Here is a 10,387-nt window from a genome sequence, read left to right as displayed (position 1 = left end):
CCACACAAAAGGAATGTAATAATACAACACAAAATACAACGACTATACTATATAAACTCTTTTCCTTTTAATTGTTTTTTAAACCTACTTATGTAATTAATTAGTTACGTTATGATTCAGCTACACGTAACAAGCAATTAAACATCCATTCTCCATTAACCGGTTGTGTCAAAAATTAATTAAGTGTCTTCAAGTGCTTAATGACAGAGGTTGTTAGCGGGTGAGGATCGGCGGAAGAACCAGTTCTACACCAGCACATCTACAACACACTCGAGTCTACATTCTTGTTTGTAAGTCTAACGTAGAGTTGTTGTCTTCTTGTGATAACATTCACATCACGGTTTAAACAGTGGTTGCTGCGTTGTTGTCGTGCTCATGGTGATGAGTGTCACCACATTGGTGTTTATCACGCTCTACCATATCAAGTACCACCATATCAAGTACCACCATATCAAGTGCTACCACTGAAGTCTTGCCTTACAACAGCTAAGTGATGGGGAATCTTGAAGCGAGGCTTCACGCTATCGTACCGCTGCCGATTTTTCACACCGCCCCGCGCACAAGAATTCTTATTTTAGGATTAGACGGAGCTGGGAAAACAAGTTTATTGTATAAGGTACGGCTACACTGTTTTAGTTCCTTCTGTTGTTTATATATATATATATATATATATATATATATATATATATATATATATATATATATATATATATATATATATATATATATATATATATATATTTGTTGTTATTTGTTTATTTTTTGTTGTTGTTATTTTATTTTTTTTGTCGTTGAGTATTGCTGTTATTTTGTGTTTCTGCTCTTGATGTTGTTTAAACTCTTCTACCTTCTACCTTATGTTTGTTTACTTTAAATTTTATATGAAGTTTATATTTGTAGAGATATTAGTTAAATAATATGTCAAAAAATGCCAGTGATTCATGTTCAAGGCTAATAGAGTGTACAAAATTATCTTTGTAAGAAATCTACTCGATTTCATCACAGACGCGTTTTAAAAGTTGATTTAAATTTCGTTTGTTTAAATCCTTTTGTGGCAATACTTTAAAAAATCATATGTTATGACCTATTTCTTTACCTTTGCCTCCCCTTCCCCTCCCCCAACCACTCTATCAATGTAGCGCCGTTTGAAAACGCCCCCTTTGACGCCTTTAAACTTAACATGTCGAAATTGCCAAGTAATTAACTACCTAATTACAGCTGACAATCAAGTAAAAAAAAATTGCCTCATTTGAAAGTTAACCTTCCTGGTGGAAGTATGAACTGGCAAAGTTCAAATCGAATTTGGGATCTCGCCAATTATTACGTAACACACTTCTTGTTGGTGAGATTCCAACATTGGTTCAAAGTTTAATTTAGAGTAGACGCGGTATAAGTGAAATACATTTTTTTCTCCATCCTTACGTGTGCAGACGTTTATTTTGGGTAGAGAAACGTAGAATGAGTTGAAGACCACTGTCTTGGTTCAACAATGTTGGACTAGAAGTTTGATCTGACCACTGTCCAGTAGGTTCAACAATGTCGGACTACAAGTTTGATCTGACCACTGTCCAGTTGGTTCCTGTAGATTATACAGTGACGATTAGACAATCAAAGTGTGTGATTAAACAGATGCATTATCAATTTTACAAACACACATCCCCCCATATATATATATATATATATATATATATATATATATATATATATATATATATATATATATATATATATATATATATATATATATAGGCTATACAAAAAGAACATACTCGAAGCTTGAAACATCATTTGTAAACTTTTTCTTAGTTCCTTTGTTCGTTCAGTAAGAATAAAGAAAATTAAAATCTTAGATTTTAAGCAGTATTTATTACTCCGTTACGTGTTTAAAAACTGTATGTTGCTGTGTTTGTTTAAAATGTTTTTCTTTTGCACACCAAACTAGTGTTTCTTTCAGACAAGTTCTCCGTCGGTGCCTTTGAAACTTGGGGGGGGGGGGTTTGAGGGAGGCGAAGTTAAATTTCAAGGCGAAGATGCCTGAAAGAAACGTTCCACCAAACTATATAAAACTGTTTTTCTTTTTTTTTTCTTTATATTAATTTTTTTCGAGAAAACATTTAAGTCAATACTTATTAAGCAGGTTAATTATTATTATTTTTTAGGCCAAACAATGTGAAAATCTAAACCACATCTCCACCCTTGGTTTTAACGTGGAAAATGTCCAACCGTCCAAAGGAGTTACATTCACTGTGTGGGATGTAGGTGGCCAGGAAAAACTTCGACCATTTTGGAAAAATTACTACGAAAACACAGACGTATGCCAGATAAATATTTCCTTTTTTTTTTCAAATGATTAATATTATATTAATTATAAATTGTTTGCGCAGATTGTTTGCGCAGATTGAGATCAACATCAACTTTAATAAGTTACACTCCTATTCAATTTCGTTCTTTTCTTTGTTGACTTTAAACTTAATTATCCAATCAATTAAGAAAGTAATGAATTATTTACGCAAAGTTTCTTCATGTTCAGACTATTGCCTTTGTTTTTTATTTAAGTTCTGGGTCGCAATTGAGATTAGATATCTTTGAAGGCTGGCTAAGTAGTTGTTTTTGTTTTTTTTGTTTTTTTTTTGTTTCTTTTTTGTAAAGAAAGTTTCGTATAACTTTCTCAGCGTTTGACATAACTTATTAAGAGACTGTAATTTTCCGTCAGATAAGGCTATAAGATAGTCAACAAAATACGTTACGCACTTATGAAGTGTGTGTGGGGGGGGGGGTAAAAAATTATGTAGGCCTTCAATGTTATTTCATTAGAAATAAAAACATTCTTTTTTTTTTGTTCATTATTGATTGTTACTTTGTGGGGGTGGAACTTTGTAACGTAACTTCAGGAATGGTAGCATGAATTTCTTTGACTATAGATAGGATATTCTAGAGGTTGTTTTTATTATTTTAAAAAAAAACGGCTAAAATTGCATGAAAAACTACTGAGAGATGTGTTAAATGAGGGGTGAGGATGGAAGGCTTTAATGTAAAGTAGGTTTTTAATTAAAATTTTCTTTCTGCTCTTATTGACCATCCATTCCTGGGTCTAGGATATTCATATTGATCTATGTCCAGTTATTATCGCCGCCATCGATTCTTTAACCCAAAACCTAACAATCTCTTACTCCTAATAATTTGTATCGTAATTTTCACGCTTATTAAGAATGTATGTAGCGCTATTCGATAAGAACTTCTTTTCTTATGTAATTAAATGTATCCGTGTGTTTACTACCTCGACAGGGACTTTTCTTTGTAGTAGACAGCACCGATGTCAAGAGACTGACGGAAGCATCCGAGGCGCTGGATCAAATCCTACTGGCTCCACAACTTCACGGTGTGCCGCTGGTCGTGGTGGCTAATAAACAGGATCTAACCGGTGCCTTGACCATTGGTCAGGTCGCTGAGAAGCTTGACCTGTCCAAGGTCAATGACCGCCTGTGGCACCTGATTGGCGTGTCGGCGAAGAGCGGAGAGGGGGTGTTCGAGATGATGAAACAGATGAATCGATTGGTCAAGACACGGGGTAGAGGATGAAACAGATGAATCGATTGGTCAAGACACTGGTAGATTTTAAAACAGATGAAACTATTGGTCAAAACACTGGGTAGATGATGAAACGGATGAAGCGATTGGTCAAGACACGGGGTAGAGGATGAAACGGATGAAACGATTGGTCAAGACACTGAGTAGATGAAGAAACGATTGGTCAAGACGCTGGGTAGATGATGAAACGGATGAAACGATTGGTCCAAACACGGGTTAGAATTCAACGACGACGTGATGTAGCTAGGATTTGTGAATGAGATAACTGCCCCGCGGGTGTATTAATTTTCTAGAAACAAACCTTCAGCGGCGTATCATCCTAGACCCCATCCAGTATACTCAAGGCGCCCAGCGAAATGTACTGAGAAGACAATGCTTTGTCAAATTGATTCAATTACCAACCAGTTAAGATTGATATCAATCATCAAGTAGGCGGGGAGCGTAACATTAACACGAAAAACGAAATCTGAAATAGGAAACAGCTAAAATACACCAATAAGTATGACAAGTTATCCAAGAGGTGGGGAACACCCAGATTTTCACCCGATCTAGTTATGCTAAAGTACACAATGTTCCGCTTCCTACCATATTACGTTGTTCAACTCTGGTTAATATAGTTTAATAAGTTTGGGTGTTTAGTGTTTAGGTTTATTATGAGTTGTGATAGGGCGTATGGTTTTTTAAATTTGATTTCAGTTGTGTATACCAGCAAGGCAACAGACAGGCTACTGGAGCGGATCATGAGGTCTACAAAATGTATGCTAGGGGGAGAGTTATATAAAGGGGTGCTAGTGTTATATATAAACGACTGCTGGTCAGCTAGGGTTATGGATTGATATGGGGGTGTTTTATATAAAGGAGTGCTGGTCAGATAGTGTTATGTATGGTGTGGTGTTATATACAAATGACTGTTGGTCACCTAGTGTTACGTATGGTATGGGTGTTATATATAGAGGTCAGCTAGTGTTATGTATGGTGTGGGTGTTATATGTAAAGGTAAGCTAGTGTTAAACGATGTAAAGCAGCGATTATGATATGAGAGATGAAGTCAACTTTGACCATGGATCACGTGTTGGATGTTGACTGTATCCACGTTAGTTAATAGCTACCTAATGGATGGTGACTGTATCCACGTTAGTCAATAGCTACTTGATGGATGGTGACTGTATCCACGTTAGTCAATAGCTACTTGATGGATGGTGACTGTATCCACGTTAGTCAATAGCTACTTGATGGATGGTGACTATCCGCATTAGTCAATAGCTACCACTGTTGTGTTGTTAACCTTATAGACCACCATTTAGTATGTAATGAAACAATTGTTCAATACATATGTCAATGTTATTTCAAATGTCTACTTATTATTGTTACAGGTTATTACCAATATAATATTAAAGACAAAAAAAATTATTTTAAAAAATCCAAACCAAGGTCGATAAAATAAATTGATATAATTTATTCGTGTTTATTATGATGAAATTATGAATGTAAAATAATCTAAGATTAATTAATGACAACTGATTTTTTTTTTTAAAAAAAGGTTAATAAAGTTTTGGTATCTATTCTTAAGTATCTCTAGAGCAACACAATGGTTAAACATACCCTAAGGCCAGACCAAACATTTTTAAAAATAATTTGTTTTAAGATTGTAAATCTTACAAAGTTGTATGCCCTTCCAAAAAACAGCTCTCTACTAGACAAAGCAATGAGGATATAAAGAAAAATTGTATAAGGCATCACAGTAGAGAATGTTTTCCATTAGACAAGAATCTCTGATATGTTATTCATTGCATGCTGGGAGATGGTATCCAAGGCAACAACTAAGTCAAGCACAGTTTCACTTTGTAGCCCATTTAAAACTTTTTTAAAAATATATGGATGTATATGTATATTCATATATAATGAGAAAATAAATACTTGATGAAATTATTATAGCACTGAAATACATATTAGGGACAATTAGCAAAATGTGCCCAGATAAAAAAAAGTAAAGAAACACTAGGCGAGGGTACCCAGCGTGATACATTCAGAGTTAGTGATATATCAAACAAAAATTGTTGCATAATCATTAAGTGTAACTACATATACAGAACCACCCACCCTGGGTCAACTAAAAGTCCAGGTCATTTGCTATCCATAAAACATTATCAAACTTATTCAGGTCATTTTCTGGTCATATAATATTAACAATCCACATCTTTTTCTAAAGTAAAAATAAAAAAACAGGGCATTTTCTAATCATATAACATATACTCATTAAAGAAAATCCATAAAATATTAACAAAACTGGTCATTCACTAGTTATAAAAACATTAACAAGTTTCACTGTGTAAAAGCAATCAACAAACCAATGAAGCAATTAATTAAAAATTAAAACCAGTCAACACCTTCTAAACATTTCTTCAACAGCTCATTGTTTAGGGAGAAACAAACTACTACATCAATTCAGCTAACAAGAAATTTAGAGTAAAGACGAATTCAGTTTGAAAAATTATTTCACTGACTCAATAAATTACTAGTCTAATAAGTGATAAATAAAACAGGTTGAGCTAATTACCCCAATTAGTTGCTAATGAGACTAATTGTCCTAAAACATGCACATCCTACGTTGATAAAATATGGCAAAAAACATTTACATTAAAATCGTTTTTTTCTCTAACTCGTTAGACAACTTCATAATTACGTGATCAAAATTGTCTGGAAAATTCCATTGTTTTAGTTTCACTATAGTTGGCGCATCACAAAACAAATTTAAAAAAAAAAATAACATGATTTTTATTTGCTTTAACATTTACAAAAACAGCTGGGAAAAAGTCATTGCTTACAGTAAAAGCTTTAAAAAAGTGTTTCTTAAAAAAAAACTTCAATGTACAGAATGGTCCCAAAAATCAGTTGGAATTGTTAAAATACACAGAAATATTCTTACAAGAAAATGTCCATTCTTTTACTTAAAACTAGTCTTAATCTATAACCAGGGCGTACAGACATTAAGCACTTTAGGGGAATATCTCTGTTACTGTCTGCCTCACCAGTTGTTCTGGCATTAATACTGCAGTCACAAAAAGCAACCAGTGCGATAGTAAACAGGGTGGAATGTCTCATGCAGAAAAAATTTCCAAAATTTTCTGGCATAAATCGACTATGCCAGAAGCAAGAAAAATATTCAAATCATTCTTAATTTATTTTCAATAAAAAGAGAAATGTAAATAGTAAGTACCAAAAAAAAATTAAATTCCAGGAATGAATATTTCTTTCCACTTAGCTGAAGAAGGGGAGTTAAGCAGGTTGATATAGAAAAGGTTATAACTATAGCTAGAAGCTGAACATTCATTGATTCATCCATTGGAACAAGCAAGATCATGTTTCTAGTTTTTAGAGATCTGGGATAACATACAGCAACAACAAAAAAATATGACACTAACATCTGGGTAGTGGGGTGTGTGTGTGGCTGACTTGTACAAGTGACAGGGTAGGCAACAGAGCAATTATCAAAGCCATGTCAACATTGCTTCATATACTCATAAAAAGTAGAATACCAACATGTGTACAGGTAGTTTACATTTACAACAACGCATTACTTTACACGATTATTTACTAGTTCCATTTTTTAGTTTTTTTGTTCGTTTCGTCAAATAAAAATGTGAAGTAAAAATGTGCACACATTCAGGCTGACACGCTCTCCATCCACGGCCAGGTGGCCCAGTTTTACTTGGCCTGGTGTGTCTCAGTCAACCCTTGGCCGTTCTGGCTGTAGTCCCTGGCCATTAGACACGCAAAGATGGTCATCACCATTTTCTGCTTGACTTCAACAATGTCCTCCGGGAGGGCGTACACCTTAGCGCCAACCTTCCTGGCAATGCCAATAGCATATCTGGCATTGGCCAGTTTGTCCTTTTTTTAAAAAATAAAATAGAGAGAAATGTAAATAAAAATACCAACTGCTAGGTTCTGTCATTCAAATTATTTAAATTTTTTAAAACACTCAACTCCCAAAGTAGCTAAACACTGTCTCTACTGTCCCATGTCTGATTTCGCCAGCATCGCTATTTTGTTCATTTTAAGAACTATTTATTTTAAAATTCCGAAGCCAAAACAAATGGAAAACTAACTTTTAAACATACTTTTAGCAAGCAAAATTGTACATACATGAGATTTTTAAAAACATTTTATCATTCTTGCAGTATCTGCATCATTTTTTAGTTCATTTAATATAAAAAAAATAATAGCAAGGTGTAAAATTCAAATAGATATAAATAGTAATAATATTTATATTTTTTTTATAAAAAAATCTCAAATATTAGTAATAGTGTTCTGTTTAGTTAGTCATTAGGAAATCTGTTTGCCATCTGTATAATTGTGAATCAATTTTTTTTTTTGCGTAACTATATGAAATAAAGATCTCTTATATTTTATTAAATATGTTGTCCATATTAAAGCAGTATTTTAAAGAGTAGCGCCCCTTCCCTAAGGATTGGGATAATGAATATATAAAGAGTCCTGGGAGTTACACGTTGATATTTTAATGTATTCAAATGTTAAATTTTAATTGTTCAACTAGTCATTAAAATAGTTTTAATGCAGACTTTTATAAATTACCTAAAAAACTTCTTATTAAGTTTAAACAATTTTATAACATGGATGAACAATCTATTAATTTAAAGTGATCACAGAAAAGTATTTTTCCTAAAGTTGAGGCAGTTTGACTGATAAATTGAGAGAAAAAATGTCAAAGTAAAAACTAACTCAAATGAACTAACTCAAAATGTGAGAATATTTTTAAAAAAATACTTCACAAAAAAAAAAAAAATAATGAATAAGATACCTCAAATGTTGGGGCATCCTGCAGCACACACTTCCAGTCAACAGCTGAGGGCTTGATCTTCTCAATCAACTTGATGAGGATGATGCTGTCTGACAAGTTCTGGTCTCCAAAACTAGAGAACTTGGCACTCTTGTCCAGCTGGAAAAAACATTGGTGCATTCAGTACAATATAGGAGGATTTTTTTTTTAAATCTATGCACATCTTTTATTATTTAAAAGCTGGGGTGTACCACAACAGATGCTAGCTCTAAGAACATACCCCTACTTTAGTATTTGCCCACCTTAAGAACATCTAACCTGGTATTTGCCCACTTTTAGAATATATCTACACCTTTCCTGATATTAACCCACTTTGAAAACATACACCTACCCTGGTATTTTGCCCACTTTAAGAACATACACCTACACTGGTATTTTGCTCACTTTAAGAACATACACCTAACCTGGGATATGCCCACTTTAAAAACATACACCTATCCTGGTATTTTGCCCACTTTAAAAACATACACCTATCCTGGTATTTTGCCCACTTTAAAAACACACCTACTCTGGTATTTTGCCCACTTTAAGAACATACACCTATCCTGGTATTTTGCCCACTCTAAGAACATACACCTACCCTGGTGTTTGCCCACTCTAAGATCAACTTCTCAGCATTCTTGTTATTGGTGTCTGCTGAAAGACCACTGAGAACAGAAATTGTGTAGGCCCTCATCAACTGCCAAATCAAAGCTGAAAGAAAAACAAAACTAAATTATTTTAGGAAAAACATTTTTGTTATGCGATTCTACTAGATTTAAATTTGAAAAATAATTTTTGAATAGTCCTAACAATTAACATACTGTTTAATGCAATTATAATCTTTATAAAAGACTGTGCTATGCTGAGGCTTATTTCTATGCTTTCAAAATTTATTTCTTCAACAATTCACTTCAAATTTGTGCCATTTGTGTGTTTTATATCTATCTTTCTGCTCTTGGAAAACCAAACAACCATCTCTATAAAAATTCCAATCATCAAAGACGATATTTATTTCTTCAGAACAGCGAATTTTATGTCATGTATAAACCTTTATGTAAGATAAAACCGTAGCCCAGAATACATACCTAATGTCAAAGTCTGATTGCCATCATGAATGTCCTTACCACCCACACCAACAAGAGAGAAGTCCAACTTGTGGCCTAACTCGCACGCATAATTGCAATTTTCTGGATGGAAGAAAATAAAAAAACTTGAAATGTGGTTGTTTCAAATTTAAAGAAAAACAACATCATCAGAAACCAAATCTTCCAGGTCTTTTCACTATACTTATTTGTTTTATAATCAGTTTAATTATCATCATGAAATTATGAAATTATTTATAAATCAAAAAAATGTTTCTTATTATCTCAGCATTAAAGTGAAGTTTCCCTTTTCAAACCTGACGGTCAATGAGGCAAGTGAAGTAGAGCTCACTTGTTTCTGAGACCTCGGCATATGAAGAGATAGTGTGGTCAGCACTATGTCCAGCTGTCTTTACTTTCCCTAAGGCGAATTAGGTACCCATCAGAGTTGGGTGGACTCAGGGACGGTCTACTGACATGAATTCTGATTCGAACTCGAGACTTACGGGTTAGCAGTCCAGCTCTCTACCGCTAGACCACTACGTCCCATACTGCATTACAGTAACAACCCAGAATTTATGACAAATATTTTGTTTAAAAATTTTAAATTAATAAAGAAAACAATTTCTTAACAAAGCTTTTTGATTGAAAATGCCAAAGAAAAACTGACCAATTTTCTCAAAGTTGGCCTTGAGCTTGTTGAACTTCCTGTGGACCTTGTTCCAGTCTACCACTCCTGGCTTACACACATCATACAGCTGGAAGATTATCAGCCCGTCAATCAAATCATTATAGATGTAGTGCACATATGGGGACACACCCATGCTGTTCATCCAGTTACGGTAAGCTGAAAGGTTGAGAGAAAGATTTAGAT

At 33.9% G+C, this 10,387-nt stretch overlaps 2 protein-coding genes across 2 annotated transcripts in view; one reads left to right on the top strand and one right to left on the bottom strand.

The window, feature by feature from the left end:
- Positions 1 to 265: 265 nt before the first annotated feature.
- On the top strand, positions 266 to 5,117 carry LOC131935835 (uncharacterized). Its single transcript, XM_059292527.1, has 3 exons — positions 266 to 616; positions 2,160 to 2,312; positions 3,286 to 5,117. Exons 1-3 carry the CDS (start codon positions 494 to 496, stop codon positions 3,577 to 3,579), a joined length of 570 nt encoding a protein of 189 aa, XP_059148510.1. The 5' UTR covers positions 266 to 493; the 3' UTR covers positions 3,580 to 5,117.
- The window catches only part of LOC131935834 (plastin-1), a 26,899-nt gene continuing 21,534 nt past the window's right edge, over positions 5,023 to 10,387 (bottom strand). Inside the window, exons 9-13 of the mRNA XM_059292526.1 lie at positions 10,184 to 10,360; positions 9,517 to 9,618; positions 9,030 to 9,142; positions 8,411 to 8,548; positions 5,023 to 7,479 (exon numbers count right to left, since the gene is read on the bottom strand). Of these exons, the coding sequence (XP_059148509.1) occupies positions 7,294 to 7,479; positions 8,411 to 8,548; positions 9,030 to 9,142; positions 9,517 to 9,618; positions 10,184 to 10,360 (716 nt within the window). The 3' untranslated portion in view covers positions 5,023 to 7,293. The remainder of the gene's footprint in view (positions 7,480 to 8,410; positions 8,549 to 9,029; positions 9,143 to 9,516; positions 9,619 to 10,183; positions 10,361 to 10,387) is intronic.

Source organism: Physella acuta, unplaced genomic scaffold (genome assembly GCF_028476545.2).
Source record: "Physella acuta isolate Inbredline_101_S28 unplaced genomic scaffold, ASM2847654v3 ptg000161l, whole genome shotgun sequence".
NCBI classification, from domain to species: domain Eukaryota; kingdom Metazoa; phylum Mollusca; class Gastropoda; family Physidae; genus Physella; species Physella acuta.
Note: the sequence above shows the minus strand (reverse complement) of the source record. Positions and strands in the feature narration are given on the sequence as shown.